The sequence below is a fragment of the Carassius gibelio genome, chromosome A23 (assembly GCF_023724105.1).
Source record: "Carassius gibelio isolate Cgi1373 ecotype wild population from Czech Republic chromosome A23, carGib1.2-hapl.c, whole genome shotgun sequence".
NCBI lineage: Eukaryota > Metazoa > Chordata > Actinopteri > Cypriniformes > Cyprinidae > Carassius > Carassius gibelio.
In genome coordinates this window covers 20,762,822-20,785,643 of record NC_068393.1, presented here as the reverse complement: position 1 = coordinate 20,785,643, position 22,822 = coordinate 20,762,822, and the positions used below count along the sequence as shown (strand labels likewise).

At 37.0% G+C, this 22,822-nt stretch overlaps 2 protein-coding genes across 2 annotated transcripts in view; both read right to left on the bottom strand.

Annotated features, from left to right (window-relative positions):
• The window catches only part of LOC127944935 (nuclear factor of activated T-cells, cytoplasmic 2-like), a 33,682-nt gene extending 27,781 nt beyond the window's left edge, over positions 1 to 5,901 (bottom strand). Inside the window, exons 1-3 of the mRNA XM_052541363.1 lie at positions 5,391 to 5,901; positions 1,948 to 2,866; positions 660 to 828 (exon numbers count right to left, since the gene is read on the bottom strand). Of these exons, the coding sequence (XP_052397323.1) occupies positions 660 to 828; positions 1,948 to 2,866; positions 5,391 to 5,514 (1,212 nt within the window). The 5' untranslated portion in view covers positions 5,515 to 5,901. The remainder of the gene's footprint in view (positions 1 to 659; positions 829 to 1,947; positions 2,867 to 5,390) is intronic.
• Positions 5,902 to 14,889: 8,988 nt separating this feature from the next.
• Positions 14,890 to 22,822, bottom strand: part of LOC127944932 (probable phospholipid-transporting ATPase IIA) — a 56,647-nt gene continuing 48,714 nt past the window's right edge. Inside the window, exon 28 of the mRNA XM_052541359.1 lies at positions 14,890 to 16,270. Coding sequence (XP_052397319.1) covers positions 16,134 to 16,270 — 137 coding nt within the window. The 3' untranslated portion in view covers positions 14,890 to 16,133. The remainder of the gene's footprint in view (positions 16,271 to 22,822) is intronic.

The window sequence follows — 22,822 nt, the reverse complement described above, 5'->3', positions numbered from 1 at the left end:
ACCCACAAAGGATAATGTAAAAAGTAATACAAATGTATTTAAAGAAAATATACTTAATAAAAAAAGATTAAGTAGTAATAAAAATAATACATATTTTTACAAAATGCCAGTAATAAAATAAAAAATATATAATAAATAATTAGTAGTTATACAAAAGTAAAACAATTGTAAAATAATAGAATATATTGAAATAATAACAAATAAAATTAATTAAAATATGCCATGTTGCTAGGGTGTACTGGGAGGTTCATAAGGTGATGCTTAGTAGGTAATGGGGGGTTTGGGTGATTGCTAGGTAGTTACTATTCAAACCCAAAGTCTTGGCTTAACAATCTGCATTATTTGAGGTTTTTCATTTCTGTATCTGGGTATCGGAGTTACGAGCTTATGTTGAATTAATTAGGGTTAGGGATTTTAGGGGAAAAAGTCCCTGACCATAAGCATGAGCATTAACAATAGTGATGCTCGTCTTAGCTCACACTACTAATAAATGAGTGCATTCATTTGTGTAAAGATTGATAAAAGCACAGAAATCACACAGACGAGCAGAAGGCCATTTTCATAACACTGACCTGGGGCGAAATCACCTCACGTTGCATAATGACTAGGAAATACCTTCACACGGATGTCTAGTGAGACGAGACAGAATGAACACCCACCTGGACCACCGGGTGACCTCCGGTAGGGGCTTTGACTGCCCCGCGGCTGCCCTCGGTCTCATAGTGAGCCCTGTGGTGTGGTTTGGGCTGCACCTCGATGTGGAGCTCGTACTGATCGGTGCGGCTGGGCAGAGGCCACTCCAGCGAGGGCAAGGAAGCCACGGGGATGCTGGGAGAGATGAAAGATGATACTCATGCTTATTTGCTTAACATATCCGATTCATAAAATGAAAAGTGCAGCAGGTGTGTGAGTCGTGGAGGGCTTTGCAGAACATGTTATCTTATGCAAGTAATACGACTGTCCCACTGATTACAGGTCCAACTAGAAACATATTTAGAATTTGGGGTCAGTAAGAATTATTTGTTTTTAAATAATACTTTCATTCGGCAAGGATGCATTTAACTGATCAAAAGGAACAGTAAAGATATATATATATAATGTTACAAAAGTTTCAAACAAATGCTGTTCTTTTAAACTGCTTTCATCAAAGTATCTGGAAAATAATCACCGTTTCCACCAAAAATATTAAGCAGCACATCTGTTTTCAGCATTTTTTTTAATAAAAACAGCAAATCAGCACATTAGATTGATTTCTGAAGGATCATGTGACACTGAAGACTGGAGGAATGATGCTGAAAATACAGCTTTACATCACAGGAATAAATTACGTTTTAAAATATATTCAGTTATTTAATTTTTAAAAAAAAAAAATCATAATATTATTGTTTTACTGTATTTTTTAATCTAATAAATGCAGTCTTCAGGGGAATAAGAGACTTTTTTCACAAAAAAAAAAAAAAAAAAAAAATATTACAACCATAATGTTAGTGTTTCTTTTAGAGGTTTATGTTTATTTTTATGTGAAAATAATATTATATTAAATGTATATCTATTAAATTTTTTGTTTAATATTTAAGATTATCGGTATAGGTCATTAACCAGGTCTGCTTAGCCAACTGACAGGTTTGCCAACAGATAATAAACCAACATATTTGTACATTTAAAATAATATATTTTTTTTAATGAAAAAAATATTTTATATATATATATATATATATATCGGTCAAATATCGGTGACCGATAATTCTAATTTCTATATAGGTATTTACATGTACCATCAAAAATGTAAATAAGTGTAAATTTAAGTGTACATTTTTATCTTTAATTATTAATAAAGACATAATTTACCAAACTGTGATGGCAACAAATTATCTTCCTTTAATTCCCATGACTTTTCAAGCAAACCTTGCATCAAAAGAAAATGAGGAGACTTGAGGAAATATTTACCTGCATATTCCAGGCACCAGCTGTTTAGGCCACATTTGAGGGAGAACGAAGAACGGTTCAGGGCCAGGTTTGGTCTTCACATCCTGGTCACATGACACCAGGTAACTCTCAGTGTGGTTGTCTGGGTAAAGCGTGTAGCTCTGCTGGTTGGTCTTCACGATTTTGGTAGGAATGGAACTAGCTTGGGCGACGCCGAACCCATTCATGACCCCTGAGATGTTATTGGAGCCATATTGGGGAGCGTGATGCTCTTCATGGCCACCGTGGGGCGATGGGCTGCGTGAACGGACCACTGGCACCAGGTTTCTGTACATGTCGTAGGTCCGTTTGCATAGAGGAGAGGTGGAACGCGAGCCGGGCCGGGGTGAAGGGGAACGTGGCCCCACGCAGCCGTCCTCCACCAGGCTGGTTCGCGGAGAAGTGCCCGGACTGGTTCGAGGGGAACCCGTGTGGATGCCCTGGAGTCGCGGGCAAAGTTCTCCAGCTGCTTGGCTGTTGCTGGGCGAAACGCAAGGGGAAGCCCAAGGAGAGTAGCTCTCTGAGTGCCAGGAGGTGGATGAGTTGCTGCTGGCGGGACTCAAGCACTGCGGCTCCCGGTAAGCCAAAGGGTCTTGACCAGGCACGGTGAGACCGGGACTGGGGCTGGTGTTCAAGAGAGGGTTCTGGAGCGAGTCTCGACCATGACTATAGTGCTCACGGGAGGGCGTGATCTCGATTCGGGGGCTCAGGGCTTGGCTGTTGGGTCTGGCGTTCTCCAGGAAGCTCTTAGGCTCCAGTTGCTCATAGCCGGAGAATCCTTCGTTGAGTTCGGCGAAGGAAGCCGTACACGACTTGATGCCGTACGGTTGAGCCTCCTCCACAGGATAGGAGAGGCTCGGATGAGAGATGAAGTTTTTGTGCGAGGAGATGCTTTGCTCATCTGTAACAAACAAACAATGGACACAAAATGGGTAAGATGCTGCCTATTATTTAAAATCAAATCACATTAATTTATAGCATTCAATACAATACAGATAGATTAAAAGCAGCTTCAAAGTAATAAACAAACAGCAGTACAAAAAGTTAAACAATTTAAGCTGAAAAGCAACTCTAAAAAGACAATAGTGTCATTATAATCATCTTAATTTAGTTCGGTGTTGGTTCAGTTAAATTCAGTAACAATGTGAATGCTGCAAATTTCTTTTTTTGATCCAAATACAATTTCCACTGTAAAGCAGCTCTAAAAAGACAATACTGTCATTATTCAGTTTAATTTCACTGTTCGTTTGATTTAATTCAATAACCATAAATCTTGCAAAGTCCATTTGTTGGGTATTAACTGATTTCGTGTAATCTGGTTTACGTAATCAGATTTGAAAAAAAAAAAGTACCTGTGATTAGAAATCATTATTTCTTCTAAATATTGCTAACCAGTTTACAGATACATTTATATGGATAACATGTGTACAGATTATTCACACAATGACAGTGAATTATTCATAATTTATTGATTCTCCAAATGTTTAGATCGTTTTAGAAAAGAGATTCTACTGTGTAATTTAGTTTAGCTTTGAACATATTCAATACTGAATTTGGGGAGAAAAGCACCTCTCAATCAATTATACTATTCAAACCATGCATGAGACAAATATTTGCTCGAGTTAATAAACACTGTAAATGTATAAAATAAAATAACAATATCCCAATTTGGGAAACCCTGGAGTACTGTAATGTTCAATACATTTAATGACTTTGATAACAAAGAATGGAATATGTTTTATGTTTCTTTCTTTTTTTAATAACAATAATCCAATTCAAAATCTATAAACAATACTCTTTGGTCAAAAGTAATCTAAAAGTAATCCAAAAGTAGTCAGAATACTTTACCTAAATTTAGTAATCTAGATTACATTACTGACTACAGCTTTCATCATGTCATTTATAACCAATAACAGACTACATTTAGTAAGTAATCTGCCAGCATTGCATGTCATTTAGCTAAATTTAGTTCAGTGTTGCTTCACTTTAACTCAACAACAGTGTGAATATTGCGAAATTCAAGTGAACTCAGTTCAACTTTAAAGCAGCTGTGCATTTTTACCCATAGATTTTTAAAGTGCATTAATTTAAGAGTTAAAAGCCATGAACCACACCAGCTATGCAGTGAAGCATCATGTTACAAACTTTGATTTGAAGCAAAAAAATCTTTGAAAATCAAGCAAAAAGTCAAAGGCACAAGAGTGTGTTCATTTGAAAGAACTACAATGCCAAGAAACCCTGTGAATGACATAATCATGATTACAAGATCTTCATTCCAACATTAATTGCAAAATATCACATATACGTCATTCGCAGTGCATTCTGGGATTGACCAAACACTGAAGAGTTCATTTTGGCACAATTTACTTGTTGCAACTCTGTGATTGGTGGAGTTCTCTGTAGTTTATGTAGTATTTTTTCATTCCACTGTTAAACATGATTATTATAAAAATAATTTAAAATGTGTGATGAGGACTTCACTAGAAGCATGTAACGTTGATTAACAACCTTGTAGCTCATAGTAGGTCTCTCTTTAAGTTACGATTCACAATTTTTACTTCCGGAACCTGACTCTATGGTTGTTTTCCATTTTTATAAAGATTTTGTGTATTAGTTAACACAAACTTTTTTACAGGTTTGGTAGTCCAATCAACTGTCTCAACCTGGTTGAGATTAGTTCTGGTTCATTTCAAACACACTGGAAATAAAAGTCGCATTGCATTATGGGATACAGTATTCTACATAATGTGCTCTGTAGTATTTTGCACATTTTGAAATGTGCAGTAGGTCATTCTGTGAATACAGAAAATTTGCATTCTGTCACATGTCCTGTTTTGATATAACGTGTGATGTTGTGACAGTTCAAGTTCAAACGTCATTACCATCATGTACAACATCAAAATTGTAGAAATGATCACATTATAACCATTTGTTAAAAATGCGATTCTTGTCTAAAATGTCTGACATGATGTTAAATAAATAAATAAAATTAATAAAAAAAAATGATGCAAGTTTTTAGTAAAAAGTGGCAATTAAAATATCACTTATTTCAAAATTTTTATACTTTTATAAAAAATGTATTTAAGTGAACAAATAAATAAATAAACATAATGAAATGATTGCTTAACACTACTAGAATACTGTGCAAATATATATATATCACATTGCATTCTACTATCTATATCATTAACATATTACAATATTTCCTCCCAGCGTTTTTATCTCCATACATTTTTTTACAGAGGTATTATATTTAATATACCTTAAATTAAATCATAAAGCCAAAAGGTTATATTCATGCATACATACTGTATTTTATTCTTACATAGGCTACTTTTTTGCAATAGTTTAAACAGCTATACATTATTATGCTGGTAATTCTATTCTTCAGCACACGTTTTATGCAGAAGTTTAGAGAAACAAACCTTGAAGGTCCGTCGTGGGTCCATACTCAAAAAGATAGTCAAACTCCAGCTCATCCTGACAGTGCACCTGACTGAGCTCCTCAGCCAGTCCTAGCGCAGCCTTATCGCTGTAAAAAGAGCTCATCTGTCTCAGTCGGGTTTATTCACACCACAGCAACTTCATAAACGCGTCGAGACAAAGCCGGCTGGTTTTCACGCGGGGGTCCGAGCGGCCAAACGTATCAATAAAGTCGAGCGACAGATGCGCGCGAGTGCAAGTTCGACTTCCGCCTTAAACTTCACTCACACCCCCATTTACACTATCAGCGACAAAATCAGAACACGTCGATTTGCCTATCACCAGGGGAAACGGTCGGGAATGGGCGCAACAGAACGGACTGGACGCGTCTCCTGCGTCGTGTCGCTCGAGCGCAATGTAAAAAGAGTGGCACTTTGAGTAAGTTTGACTGAGTGTTTGTCTTACTGCAGGTAACATAAAACCTTCTGTCAATCAGACGGATGTGATCAAATGGATGACACGCGCCTCCTGTCGACAGATACTAGTCATAACTGTGACGATCTGAGTTCAGCATCAGGGCGGGTGTGAATCCTGACCTCATTTCGGAAGAACTGCTGCCCCCGAGTGTTCATCTCTACACAATACGACACGACGATCAGACAAACGAGATGCCTATTGCTCTGTTTGTCTGTCTATCTGTCTATCTCTGTCTGTCTATTGATCTGTCTATCTCTGTCTGTCTATTGTTCTGTCTATCTCTGTCTATTGTTCTGTCTGTCTGTCTATCTGTCTATCTCTGTCTGTCTATTGATCTGTCTATCACTGTCTGTCTATTGTTCTATCTGTCTATCTCTGTCTGTCTATTGCTCTGTCTATCTCTGTCTATTGTTCTGTCTGTCTGTCTGTCTATCTGTCTCTGTCTGTCTCTCTGTCTGTCTATTGCTCTGTATCTGTCTCTCTGTCTGTCTCTTTCTGTCTCTCTGTCTGTCTGTTTATTGTTTTGTCTGTCTCTGTCTATCTGTCTATTGCTCTGTCTATCTCTGTCTGTCTATTGCTCTTTCTGTCTGTCTGTCTGTCTATCTGTCTGTCTCTCTTTCTGTCTGTTTATTGCTCTGTCTGTCTGTCTGTTTTTCTATTGCTCTGTCTGTCTGTCTGTCTGTCTCTCTGTCTGTCTGTCTATTGCTCTCTCTGTCTGTCTCTCCGTCTGTATTTATCTGTCTGTCTATTTCTGTCTGTCTGTCTATTGCTCTGTCTATCTCTGTCTGTCTATTGCTCTGTCTGTCTGTCTGTCTGTCTGTCTCTATCTATCTGTCTGTCTATTTCTGTCTGTCTGTCTATTGCTCTGTCTGTCTGTCTGTATCTCTGTCTGTCTGTCTATTGCTCTGTCTGTCTGTCTCTCTGTCTGTCTGTCTATTTCTGTATGTCTGTCTCTGTCTGTCTATTGCTCTGTCTGTCTGTCTGTCTGTCTCTATCTGTCTGTCTATTTCTGTCTGTCTGTCTGTCTGTATCTGTCTGTCTATTTCTGTCTGTCTATCTCCGTTTGTCTGTCTGTCTGTCTATTTCTGTCTGTCTGTCTGTCTATCTCTGTTTGTCTGTCTGTCTCTATCTGTCTGTCTGTCTCTGTCTGTCTTTTCAATTTCTGTCTGTCTGTCTATCTCTGTTTGTCTGTCTGTCTGTCTATTTCTGTCTGTCTATCTCTGTTTGTCTGTCTGTCTATCTATTTCTGTCTGTCTGTCTGTTCATCTATCTATCTATAAATTTTTAATTGTCATTTATCTTGTGGTCACTGCTATTGTACCATTTTACAAGATTCCTTAAAATATTAAATCACCCCACCTCAGACGTCCCGATCCAACTCCGATCTGAGAATTTGTCGGAACAAAGGTGAAAAATAACCCTTAATATTAGACCCCCAGTTATTCCAGACAAATCCAGACTTTTTATAGACTGAAATGACACAATGTGATTATTTACATGGTGGCAGTATCTAGGGTTATTAAACATTACCTGAACTTTCCATTGCAGCATCATCTATGAATAGCCAAGTAGTCTGAATTTTATGTAACTAATGATATTCAGTACTGGTGTTGAGTCATGATGAACTATATAAAATCCTTACTATTTCTGCCACATCTGCATATAGTAGTATTCGGGTTTGCCAATCCAAATTCAGCTGGCCATTTATTATTATTATTAGTATTATTATTAAACAATTATGAAATCATTGCAACTGTAAAAGCTGTGCTGACATTTCATGTTTTGTACATCACAATGAAACTTCAGACATGCTATTTCAACACAAGTGCACCTGAACTACTGCATCTCCTCTCTCTAAATAAACAGAATATCCTCCACACATGCACTAATACAAATCAGACACAATTTCCATGTGTCTGAGAAACAGAAGCAACTTCATAAAAAATATGCACAAGTTCTGAAAACTAAACAATCTGTTAAATGCATGAGAATAGTCTGAATGAATCAAAATTCTAAATCGAACAGAAAACCACAATATTGCATGTATTGATGCCATTGAGAATTTCCACATGATGCAACTGCCCTTTACTGTACATACTTTAATATACACAATATATTTCATTGTCTATTACATTACTAATTAAGTACATTTCATGTAGCATTAACAGTTTTGCTATAAGAAAACTTTAAAAATCAAATTATTGATTACCAGTAATTCACAACACTTCAGCACGCGCCATCCATACCTTGATCCATCGACCTCATGCTGTGGAAGTGCACCAGTCTCCAAGACTCTCTAAACATTTGGAAAATATACAAAAAAATAAAAAATGAATTCAACAGTCCAGAAATAGCCTTTCTGTAAAGTTCATAGCAGAAAAAAAATCTGGATGGAGAAGGCTGAGAATGAAAAAGCAAATACTCCGTTATAAGATTAAAAAAGAGTGCTGTGAGCTCTGTGTGGTATGAACTCCTTTGCCTGCTCTGAGGATTGACTTGAGTATCAAGAGCGGCTTCCTTCCCCAGCTCTGGGTGTTTATAATGGGCCAATGCTGTAAAATAACGGGATTCCCTCAGTGTTTCCTCCTGTTTGTGCGCTCTGCCATGGAAACCTGGAGCGGTTCCATCTCGGAGACTCAGGGCTTTCCTGCAGAGCGCGCACTCAGGAATCCATGACGTCTCCAGCCCCTGCGCCAAGGCATTTCTGTGGCTTCTCTCAGACAGTGGCGCACAAGAACTTCATTGTGGGCTTGAAAAAATTAGCGTTGAGGGGAAGAGGAGGGGGAGAAAAATGAAAACAGGAGCGATGTTTAAACATATGCATGAAAGAGACGAGCTACACAGCGGGGTTGTGAGCGGACAGGGCTCATTAAGTAACCTAGGCTACAGATTTAATATACTATACATTCAGAGCATCAATGGATTCACATATAGAAAGTGTATGGACACTTCAAATGTTTGAATGGCATTGCATTAGCCTAACAAGATATCAAAAGGTATTTTAACTTTAGATAGAGCAAACAACAACAACAACAACAAAAGACATCAAAAGAAGTGAAATTTTTAAATTACAAAATTCATTCATTGTTTTTACACAAATTCACAAAATAGTACATTTGGGAGTAGTTGGTTATAAATGGATCAGAAAAACATCTTATTATTTTTAAATAATAAATAGAGAGCGTATACTGTATATATATAAAGCAGAGAGGACAAGGATTATGGTTAAATATGACAGTTTATACCCTGAAAATGTACCATGGAAACTGTGGCAAGGTTTATTTATGAAGTTTTTCCCTTCTAATCCCAAATATTGGGCTACTCTTGAAATTCATCCAATGGTTTCAAAGTTTATTTGCCATGCATAACTTGGACAGCAGTGAAATGTTTCTGCAAAGCCCATGTTTTTCAATGTTTTCATTTTTAAATGCATGAAATAAGGTTTATATATCAATATACGCTTGTCGGGTTTATCATCAGATAATGCAAGATCTAGTTCCCTCAACCATATCCATGTGCTCGGCAACTCCGTTTCACTCTTAAATCACAAGTTTTACGACTTAATGAAAGTCAAAATGCTAAAAAGTACCAGGTTACATCAAATAAGTGCAACTCGGTAAACCTAAGCAGTAAATGTTTCAAGAGAATCTAACGTAGCACATTAACAGCTTCTCTCAGTGCCCAGATGAAAAAGCCGCTGCATTCTGGGATTGCGAAGGGTGCCAAAATAAACTGCACTGGGGCTGTCGAGTGAGCCTGTTTGGCTTAACTCTGTTGTAAAGTTTATCCCGGAAAATTCTGTGATATGATACACTGACTTGTTTAAACATTCGAATGAATGAAGAGCTGCTCTCACTGACTGTATCCTACACTGACCTCTAGAAAACGTCTAGACACAGGCCTTCATTATCAATTCAGTGTGCATCACTTCTTAATTGAATTCCATTATTTTTACATCTATAGATCTTGCGTAAGCTTCCACTTGTTGCGTAAACAATCCACTAGAGATTTGTTTCATCAGTTGCATCAGATGTGCATAGGAAACTGTGAGCATCAGATACTTTAAATTGACTTTTGGAGGTGTAAAGGAAGACTAATGCAGCTTGGAACAAGTTTGCGAGACAGCGACGTCTAGCAGATGTACATTCCTTTACTGTTACAGCACGCTTATGCAACACAAAATGCGAATGTGTAAATGAATACGTCCCAACGCATCCTTCCAGACGACAGGATTTGCAGTTCCATCTTCTGCTAAAGAGACACTTTTTCCAGGTTTGCAGCACAGTTTCCTTCACTGGGTTACAGCAGCACATTCGACTTTTCCAATAGCAGCATTTGTATCTAAGCCAAAGCTTTCATATGGAAATGGCACTTTATATCATGTCCCATGGAGAACTTTCGGCATGTTTCGGAAAAGGGAAAATATTCAAGCCATGTGCTTGATCGCTTCCAAAACTTTCTCTGTAACCTGTCATTTTTCCATTTTGCCCTGTTACCTCACACGGGGTCACTGCGAATAGCATACTTTCCTTACTATTTCTGCAATATAATTGTATGCTATTCCAAATTCAGTTTTATTTATTGGAATTAAGTGCACTGATGAATTCTTCACTATCCACCTTATTTTTCCCCGTAAGAGCAGGCGTGGTCATTTGTACATTTAATGTGTCTGGCTTCCGGTCTCATCCGTTTCCAGCTTTTTAGCTGCACAAAACAGCTATTATTTTATTTATGAACGCACTGGTTTGCAGTGCAAACGGTTTTACCGTTTTCAGCACTTTGTTATTTGGCGTACAGTGGCTAAAGAGCCGGAAAACTCGCACTTTTCTCAGAAAACAGTTTACATCCACATTGAAAAATAAGGAGGACAAGAGTATTTCTGCAAAGCTTTTATATTATTTCAAATTCAGTTGACCATTTATTTATTTTGTTAGTTATTTTGTTAGTAAGTGCACTGGTTAATTGTTCATTAATCAAGAGAGTATTTGCTAAACTTAAATAATAAAAATCTTCGCTGGTAGGCTAATTGCATGTTTAGGATTAATTATGTGTGTATGCATGTATATCATTTAGAAAAAAGAAAAAAAAGGAGAAAGAAGAAGCTCGGGGTAAAAAGAGGTACTGACTCTGCTCCTAAATTGCAAGTACAAAATGTTTTCCTATCCAGAGTTAACCTGGGGTTAGGCCGAGTGTGAAAAGCTGTATAATTATTATTATTATTTGTTTTGTTTTTTTGAGCATTGAAACATGGAGAATCACCCTTTCACACCAGGGGAATCAGTATAGATTTTCTGGAGTTTCCAGTTGGAGCGGCTAAACTTAAAGTGGTTTCCATCTCTTGTTCCGGATTAACAAACAACAGTGGAGCAGTCAGGTTGGGATTTGTCTCCATGGTAACTGAGAGGTGTGCTGAGTGAAATTAATGACACACTGATAACTGTCAAACATGAGCAATGACCCCTTCAACACTGAGACCAAACAACAACATCATATATTTCAATTGCAATATCTCACCACAAGAAAACATTTTATTTTAATAAAATAAAATAAAATAAACGTTTAATATAAATTATATACACACACACACACACACACACACATATATATATATACTGTATAAACAAATTTTTCAAACACTAAAATGATTGTATATATTTCATAGTGTTTACAAAACATTTTTATTTATATAAAATATTTGTTAATGTTAATATAAATTAATATAAATGCAACAAAATTGTTTAACATCAATAATAAAAAACGAAATAAATATATAAATATTTAAAAAAGTTTATAAAAATTTTACAGTGCCAACAAAGGCTGCATTTTATTGAAATATAAAAAATACAGTAAAACCAGTAATATTGTGAAATGCCATTTAAAATAACTGCTTTCTATTTTAATATATTGAAAAATGTATTCCTCTGATCAGAGCTGTATTTACAGCATCATTCCTCCAGTCTTCAGTGTCACATGATCCTTCAGAAATCATTATAATATGCTCATTTGCTAAAAATAAACATTTCTGAATATTATCAATGTTGAAAAACAGTTTACTGCTTAATATTTTGGTGTTTTTCAGATGATTCTTTGATGAATAGAAAGAAAGAAAAAACAGCATTTATTTGCTCTCTCTCTCTCTATACACACACACACACACACACACACACACATATATATACTGTATATAGTAACCATGTACAAGTGTGTTCATTCTACTTTACATAATAGTTATTGTTATTTATTTGTTTGGTAAGTAGCTACCGAAAGAAGTGTGATAATGAACACAGTGTTCAGCACAATGAGTGTGTTATTATTATTATTATTATTATTGTTGCTAGAGGTGTGGTTATGATGGCAGTCATAAGTGAAAACTCTTAAGCCAGCAGAAGTGAAGCTTTTAAAAGCCTGTAGTGTGTGTATAAATAGCTCTGCTGCTGTCCTGAAGAGATTGATCATCATCTAAATCCTCTGTTGATGCACACAATGGAATACAGCAGGGCAAGTCTGGATCTGTGTCTTATACTGTAAAATACTGCAACCTCTATTAACAAACATTTCCTTTCTTTAATACATAATACAACTAAATATAATAACAATTCAAAGCTATGCCTAATAGAGAATAACACATTTTTTTATTAATGTAATTAGAAAACAAACAAACAAAAAATATTATTTAAATTGACACATCATAGCATTTGCCACAAATATATGCTGATTAAAATAATAAATGCATTACTTTAATAATTAATAAAACACCACAATGCATAAATAAATGTTTAATTTTGAATACTACAGCAATAGATATATTTTGCAGTAGTATGAAAAATTAAGACAAATTTCTATTAAAAAATAATAATAATTTCTCTCTCTCTCTCTCTCTCTCTCTCTCTCTCTATATATATATATATATATATATAAAAATCTTTGCTAACATGCTAATCAGTCTCATAGCAGCTCTTCCTCTGGGTCTGATCTGGCGACCCGTGTGGGATAGAGACAATCTGGCTGAGCTGTGTGTCTCGTGTGCACACCACACAATGTACCACATGAGAGACGCTTAATGAGACGCTTCACCCAAAGAGCTCATTTCATGGATGGAGAATCAGGGAGGAACATGAAAAGCACTAAAATTACGATTTCAATTTGGGCCAAAAGCACAGAGAAGGTTGAAACTTTCATTGGAGGTTTGTCTTCATTTTTCTTTGAGAAAAAAAATTATAATAGTTTGATTACTGTGATGCATTTCTAATTTTTAACAGCTCTGCAGTGATGAATGTAATTTTTGAGACTCCCCCTTCTGGTGAAACATGATACAAATGTATTAAACAATAGCATACTACTCTTTACTTTTACAGTATATATTTTGTTAAGTACATTGTGTATAAATAATGTTTGAAAGATTTTATAATGTTGCACTATTTAACATTCTATTATTAAAAAACAGTACTTAGTAAAAGTATGTTATATTTACCCCAATCCAGATAGCATCTTAAAAAAAAAAAAAATATTAAATTAACACACACACTTATATGTATATATATACACACACAAATCACAGCAATAAATAATATTTTAAAATATATTCAAATAAAAAACTATTGTTTGAAATTGTAATACTATTCACAATTTTACTGTTTTTACTGAATATTTAATCAAATAAATGCACCCTTGGTGAGCATAAGAGACTTATTTAAAAAACATTAAAAATCTTATTGACCCCAAACCTGTTCTGAATGATGATGATGATGATGATATATATATATATATATATATATATATATATATATATATATATATATATATATATATATATATATATATATATATCTGTGTGTGTGAGAAATATAATATTGCATGAAATAAGGGCAGAAACTGTACTGTTTTAAGAAACAATCAGAGCATTGGTTAAGAAAAGATTTTTATTTGGATCCTGAGACACATCCGTCCCTCATTTATTAGAGTGCACATTCCAACACAAATAAGAAAATTATTAAATAAAAGGCATTTTTTTGTTATTTACAATTCAGCAGATTACATTACCAAACATAAAATACTGTCATATAAACATAAAAAAAGGGAAAAAAAAGTAGTCAGGTGGAGATGATGGCATTCGCTCTAACTAAGTCTAGTCCACATCACAATCAGCACAAACTCTGATCCATGCAAGAGAAGTCGGATACGACGAGAGTCGGTCAGTTCCACAGAAGAAAGTGTCTGAAGGTGAAACAGACGGTATGGCACAGTTACAAAAAACACAGACACCAACATAGTGATCAATGCTAAGTGCACGTCACATTTGGGATCATTTACAGAGACAAACGTCGGCTTTTAAGGACACCTCGAGGAGAAGATTACAAGGTTCAGAGCCGACTGATGCATCATGGGGTTTGGCTCTGTAAACCAGTGATTGAGAGCAGTGTGCTGTAAGTGTAGGTGTACGTCCGGCTCAGAGTGGTCAGATGGGGGAGCGTGTCGAGCGTCAGAGGTCACCACATGAGTGGACAAGCACACAGACGGTGGATGTGAAAATAGCATCGCTTTTTATGGCACCGTATCATCCGTGCTATTCAAACACCAGAGGTTGCTTCCAGTTAACTTAGTAAATTCAGTGTCCAATCACACACTCCAGCTAGAACGAGAACAAGCTGAAGATCTTTCCATCAATAACACATATAATAATAATAATAATAATCCAGTGACACTTTATAACAAGCTTCCATTTGTTAACATGAGTTAAGTTCAAAAGTTAACATGAAGAAAAAATTAAAAATATTTATTCCGCATTTGTTTATCTTAGTTAATGTTAGTTTCAACATTTACTAATACTTATTATATTTAACTGATATATTATTAAAATTAAATGATGTATCGCATATCATTTAATGTACCTGAGCTGACACAAACAAACAACGAACAGTAAAAAACAAAAAATAAATATGTAAATAAAAATAATAATATACACACACACCCACACCCACACACATAAACATATATATATATATATATATATATATATATATATATATATATATATATATATATATATATTAAAGTATTACAAAATATAATAATTATAATAAACATGTAAAATATAAGTATTAGTAAATGTTATTTTATATACTATATGCATACATAACACACATCTGTGACCCTGGCCCACGAAACCATCTTATATGTAATTTTTTCAAAATCTGAAAGCTAAATAAATAAGCTTTCCATTGATGTATGGTTTGTTAGGATCAGTCATTATTTGGCCGAAATATTAGAAAAACTGGAATCTGACGGTGCAAAAAAATCTAAATATTGAGAAAAACGCCTTTAAAGTTGTCCAAATGAAATTCTTAGCAATGCATATTACTAATCTATACACACACACACACACACACACACACACATATATATATACGTAAAATGTAACATTAACAATTACTTAACAATAAGTATTGCGTCTAAAAAATAGACAATCCTTAATGATGACAAATAATACTACTTAATGATAACTGTCGGTTATTATCTGTAATGTATCATTAACTAATGGGGCCTTATTATAAAGTGTTACCAATTTTAGTGTTTATTATTATTTTTGGTTGTACATCAACAGATACGTTCTGTTTGTGAATCAGCATATTCAGTAGTCTTGGAAAGAAATAAAGGTACCAAAAACAACAAATTAAACTCCCCTTTCTCATTTTGTGCATGTTTTTCCAGTTGCACTTTATTTTGAGGTGTCCTTGTTACAGTTTAATTATACATACAAGTACTGAGCAATATTAATAAACTACATGTACTTACTATATGGTTAGGATTAGGATTTGGGTTTGTCTTAGGGTTACTTGCATGTAATTATGCATAATTAATTATTATAATAGTAAGTACATGTAACGTGTAACAAGGTCACCTTAAAATAAAGTGTTACCTTTTTTTCCTTTTCACATGAGAATACAAACGCAGGACAAAACTGAACTTGAAATTGAGACGCATAATAGCAACAGATTATTAAATCTCATGGAAAAACTTCCCTGTTGTCTCATGGACGATTCCCAAAGCTAAGGAGTGTGTTTAGTCTTCCTCAGGGAGAGTGATTCACTGGAAGTTAAATGCTAGAGAAATTACATGATTCAGAGCAAACAGCGCTCGCGTTGTCTGGACTTCAACAACCGAACTGACCTAAACAAATGAAAAATCAGACGGGTTATTTCAGCATCAGGGTGAATCAAAGCTGAAGTTCCAGCAGTTCTGAGCTAGCGGTCAGTGAGGCAGTGAAGGGCTCAGGAGGTCAGTTTGGAGTAGCTGGGAGGAGAGAAGCGCCGGCGCAGGTATTTGAGGATGTAGAGCGGCAGACAGCTGACCAGAGTAATGGCTGTCACCTTCCACACAAACGACAGGGTGGTGATGAAATACACATCTGTCAGGGACACAGATGAAAATGCTGTTAGTGTGCGGCTCCACTGGGATGCTGTCGAACATCTGCAAATGTCTGTACACTGACCACACACACAAGTGTTATTTTTGGCAGGCATTTTTGATTTAGTCTTAGTCTTTATCTTGAGATGAAAATGCTTAATAGTCTAAGTCACATTTTAGTCATTTGAATCTTTCATAGTTTTAGTCGAGGAAAAGTCATTGCATTTTTGTCAACCTTACTCATTACTTTTAGTCATTATTTTTAGCCAAAATGCAGTTACCAAAATGTATTTTGTATGTAGTCTTCAAACTAAAATAATCATTAATTCTACTCTGTTTAGACCGAATCAATGAATCTTATGAGAAATTTTAATCAAGGGTTGAATTTGGAAAAACTTGAATAAATCATGAGAATAGAAGTGAAACAGTAGTGAAAAAGGAGCAACTTTAAGGATACAAATTGAACTCATTTCTTCAGAAACAGTGGTTTATTTAACATGTAGCCATTTAACATCTTTTGTTGGTTAACATTAATGACAGATAGGTATTTAACTTGGAATGCTGTCCCTTTAAGACAGAAGGCATGCATGTAATACTGACACACGTTCAGTTTTCACACACCTGTTCACGTTCACTTAATCCATAACTGACTGTATTTACATGAGATACTCTACACGATCGACATTTGGACTGCTGTGTGTGTATTTGAGCGCTGAGAACTGATTTCGTGCTGTATATGTGACCCTGGACTACAAAACCAGTCTTAAGTGTCAATCGAAATTGAGATTAATACATCTGACAATATTTGGCGGGGATACAACTATTTGAAAATCTGGAATCTGAGGGTGCGAAAAAATCTAAATACTGAGAAAATTAGCTGGGTTTCCGATACACTGTTTTTTTTTTTTTTGTATTTTTAAGTAAATCGCATCAGAATCGAGTAATGGAAACGCAAAATTTTTTATAAAACTGCCTTAATGCACAAAAAAGTTTTTACACTCGCTTGAGGTGGTATTTGACTTGTGTGAAAAAGGTTTAATGCAAATAATGAGAGATAGAAATGCATTTTGTGAATAAATTCCTCCAAGCGCATCAAAAAAGTCATGTGACTTTATGCTATGGGGCGATAAATCCTGACTAACCAGCAGACGGATCTCATTCCACAGCATCTAAAATGTTGTTATGGTCATTTAGAAATACCAGAGCAAAGTCTGTCATCAAAGTAGTTCAGTATAATTGCCTCCCAGAACTGTTAAACGACTGCCTTAAACAGCAGCATCCACCTCTGAAAGCAACAACCATTCAAACACAAATCATTGTGTTTCGTCTGCTCGTTCTGAGGTGCAAGTAATTTATTATAGACTGTTTCATCGGGCGCACGCGCCTGGACCTAAGTTAACTTCCGGTCTGTGTTGTGTATATCGGTCTGGCTGCGGTGCCATCTACAAACGCAGTTAAAGCCAAGGTGATGAGTAGACTGAAGTTGGGCTCAGGTGGTTGTGCTGCGGGATGTGTTTCCCATACATGTATTTATTTTTGGAGACTCGCCACAATTTTAAAACTTATCGATTTTCAAAAAGGCTTCGTTAAATAAACATGAGTAACGTAACGTTACGTAACGTACTGCACGTTTAATAATAATAATTCCTTACATTTATGTTTAAATATCAAAACGAGGCACAGGTGTTTTTATATCGCTGTATTTCTGAAAGAAGACTTGCATGTTATATGCCTGATAAAGCAGCTTGTGAGCGTACCAGCTCTGCTTCGTTTACAGCTGTTACTGGGGAAACCTCTATTTCCCGCGCTTTATGTCTATGCTTTAAAACATCTCCTGCTGGCAAATAATGAATTAGCATTTTCATTAAGTCCGTCTGATCCACGCAGCAAACATATTTTGTTTGTTATCAAAAAATATCTACTCTAGAGGGACTTGGCTGTTGTTATTGATTCTATTTAGAGCCTACCAGAAGTTAAGTTAGGTCCACAAAGCGCGCATGCGCAGTAACGTTTGTTTATGTTGATGCCGTTGAAACCGTCTATACAGGCAAATTATTATAATCATTAGCTTCTCCTACTTTTTTTTATTGATGTATAGTGCCAGTTTATCTAGAAGTGACGATTTTGTTCTCATTGACTTGGATGGAAACTGAATTTTGCGCATAAGTTACATTCGCATTTTGGATGGAAACACGGCTATTGCCTTTGAAGTTGCAATGCATATTACCAATAAAAAATTGCGTTTTCAGATATTTACGGAAATTTACAAAATATCTTCATGTTACATGATATTTACTAAATAGACAAAATTTACAACATTTTTGGCATAAAAGAAAAATCTATAATTTTGACCCATACAATGTTTTTTTGGCTATTGCTAAAAATATACCACAGTGACTTAAGACTGGTTTTGTGCTCCAGGGTCACATATGACAATTAAAGTAGTGTAGCGTGAGCGAGAGAGAGCACTTCTATCAGCACGATTCCACCTATCCCACCTTCTGTTAATCGACAACGAATTGTGACTCCTGGGAAAATCTTGATGTCACCTTATCCCTACCCCTTCAGGTGCTGAGGCCATTGTTTCAGATCATTAGTTCACGTTTTTGTAGCATATCCATCCACTGCAGCTGCCATACTGAGACTAGATATGCAAACATCCCTTATCTGATTGCAATCCAATGACAGGGATGCATATTTTGAAAGGACAATAGCCTATAGAATGTATTTTTTAAATGTCCGATATTCCTCAAATAACATTATAGTCCCGTCTTGTCTAGTTAATGAAGTCGCGGCATAAATTGTCATTATTTCGTCATCAGATATTAGTTTTAACTAATCAACGAAATAATGCTTAACAAATATTTTTCATTGTCGTCTTCATTAACGAAATCAACACTGAAACACACAAAACCGCTTAAGAGGTTCATGATCTGGCAAGCTCTAATATGATTGGCTGGCTTTACACAATTTTCAGGAGTTAGAGAGGAGATTTTGATTAATCAAGATTTTAAACACTTTTAAGGATATGAAAAATAACTATTTTCTCTTTGAATATATTGTGCAGTCTATTTTTTTCCTGTGATGCAAAGCTGAATTTTCAGCAACTCCACTCATAAGTTTCACATGATCTCTCAGAAATCATTCTAATATGATGATTTTCTGTTCAGGAAACATTTCTGATTATAATCAATGTTGATTTTGTGGCATTAGCGACATCCAAAAGTCTGGTCTGTTTCATGTTTCATGTCTGAATCACATGCTCACGTAAAAGTCTTTCCCATCAAAGCTTTGGTTCTATTCTTGCCCATGAATTTGAAAATCCCTGCTGAATAAGCTTTTTTAAACCATTATTCCCCGAAATGCAGGGAACGTCACCAAGACAACGTTTGTGAAATGCACCCAGACCACAGTCAGGTCAGTACAAGCAGGGACTCAGATCAAATGCTGAAATGTGTTGCATATTGTGCAATTGCTGGAAAGCTGTGTCACAGTGCGAGGCGGCTGGTGACCAGTCTGTGTTAAATGTGGGAAAGTGCCACACAAGCCTCATCAACACTCCTGAAAGAACACTTGTTTGTGCTCTTCGAACGTGAGCCCGAATTGGAAATCATTATCTCCACCACACCGGGTGTGACTCACTCGTCCTGAAAAGTGAAGCTGCGGTCTTTTTGATCACCCCCTGGTGGCTGGCTGCAGTACAGGTCATAAACCGCACAATTTTCATACAAGCGAAAGAGACTTGAGTCAAAATATATAAAACAAATTACACTTTCAATACAATTTTAGCTAATAATTTGATGCTATATAAACGGGGTGTGTCGTTATGGTTTATCGGGTCTGGGGGAGTTTGATACCTCAGCTTTATCTCATGACACTAATGTGCAAACTCTGGCTCCAAACAAATCTCTACTTCGCAGACTCTGGCTCCAAATGAATCTCTACTTCACAGACTCTGACTCCAAACTAATCTCTACTGTAAAGACTCTGGCTCCAAACGAATCTCTACTTCACAGACTCTGACTCCAAATTAATCTCTACTGTGCAGACTCTGGCCCCAAATGAATCTCTACTTCGCAGACTCTGGCCCCAAACAAATCTCTACTTCACAGACTCTGGCCCCAAACGAATCTCTACTTTGCCGACTCTGGCCCCAAATGAATCTCTACTTCACAGACTCTGGCTCCATCCAAATGAATCTCTACTTCGTAGACTCTGGCCCCAAACGAATCTCTACTTTGCAGACTCTGGCCTCAAATGAATCTCTACTTCGCAGACTCTGGCCCCACGTGAATCTCTACTTTGCAGACTCTGGCTCCAAATGAATCTCTACTTCGCAGACTCTGGCCCCACATGAATCTCTACTTTGCAGACTCTGGCCCCAAATGAATCTCTACTTCGCAGACTCTGGCCCCACATTAATCTCTACTTCGCAGACTCTGGCCCCAAATAAATCTTTACTTCGCAGACTCTGGCTCCAAACGTATCTCTACTTCACAGATTCTGGCCCCAAATAAATCTCTACTTCGCAGACTCAGGCTCCATCCAAATGAATCTCTACTTCGCAGACTCTGACTCCAAACGAATCTCTACTTCGCAGACTCTGGCTCCATCCAAATGAATCTCTACTTCGCAGACTCTGACTCCAAACCAATCTCTACTGCGCAGACTTTGGCCCCAAATTAATCTTTACTTTGCAGACTCTGGCTCCATCCAAATGAATCTCTACTTCGCAGACTCTGACTCCAAACGAATCTCTACTGCGCAGACTCTGGCTCCATCCAAATGAATCTCTACTTCGCAGACTCTGACTCCAAATGAATCTCTACTTCACAGACTCTGGCCCCAAATGAATCTCTACTTTGCAGACTCTGGCTACATCCAAATGAATCTCTACTTCGCAGACTCTGACTCCAAACGAATCTCTACTGCGCAGACTTTGGCCCCAAATTAATCTTTACTTCGCAGACTCTGGCTCCATCCAAATGAATCTCTACTTCGCAGACTCTGACTCCAAACGAATCTCTACTTCGCAGACTCTGGCTCCATCCAAATGAATCTCTACTTCGCAGACTCTGACTCCAAACGAATCTCTACTTCACAGACTCTGGCCCCAAATGAATCTCTACTTTGCAGACTCTGGCTCCATCCAAATGAATCTCTACTTCGCAGACTCTGACTCCAAACGAATCTCTACTGGGCAGACTCTGGCTCCAAATTAATCTCTACTTCGCAGACTCTGGCTCCATCCAAATGAATCTCTATTTGGCAGACTCTGGCCCCAAACGAATCTCTACTTTGCAGACTCTGGCCCCACATGAATCTCTACTTTGCAGACTCTGGTTCCATCCAAATGAATCTCTACTTCGCAGACTCTGACTCCAAACGAATCTCTACTGCGCAGACTGGCCCCAAATTAATCTCTACTTCGCAGAATCTGGCTCCATCCAAATGAATCTCTATTTGGCAGACTCTGGCCCCAAACGAATCTCTACTTTGCAGACTCTGGCCCCACATGAATCTCTACTTTGCAGACTCTGGCCCAACATGAATCTCTACTTTGCAGAATCTGGCCCCAAACAAATCTCTATTTCGCAGACTCTGGCTCGAAATTAATCTCTACTTCACAGACTCTGGCTCCATCCAAATTAATCTCTTCTTCGCATACTCTGACTCCAAACGAATCTCTACTGCGCAGACTCTGGCTCCAAACTAATCTCTACTTCACAGACTCTTGCTCCAAACTAATCTCTACTTCACAGACTCTGGTTCCAAACTAATCTTTACTTCGCAGACTCTGACTCCAAACGAATCTCTACTTCACACACTCTTGCTCCAAATTAATCTCTACTTCGCAGACTCTGGCTCCAAATGAATCTCTACTTCACAGACTCTGGCTCCAAATGAATCTCTACTTCACAGACTCTGGCCCCAAATGAATCTCTACTTCGCAGACTCTGACTCCAAACGAATCTCTACTGCGCAGACTTTGGCCCCAAATTAATCTTTACTTCGCAGACTCTGGCTCCATCCAAATGAATCTCTACTTCGCAGACTCTAACTCCAAACGAATCTCTACTGCGCAGACTCTGGCTCCATCCAAATGAATCTCTACTTCGCAGACTCTGGCTCCAAACTAATCTCTACTTCACAGACTCTTGCTCCAAACTAATCTCTACTTCACAGACTCTGGCTCCAAACTAATCTCTACTTCGCAGACTCTGACTCCAAACGAATCTCTACTTCACAGACTCTTGCTCCAAATTAATCTCTACTTCGCAGACTCTGGCTCCAAATGAATCTCTACTTCACAGACTCTGGCCCCAAATGAATCTCTACTTCACAGACTCTGACTCCAAACGAATCTCTACTGCGCAGACTTTGGCCCCAAAATAATCTTTACTTCGCAGACTCTGGCTCCATCCAAATGAATCTCTACTTCGCAGACTCTAACTCCAAACGAATCTCTACTGCGCAGACTCTGGCTCCATCCAAATGAATCTCTACTTCGCAGACTCTGACTCCAAACAAATCTCTACTTCACAGACTCTGG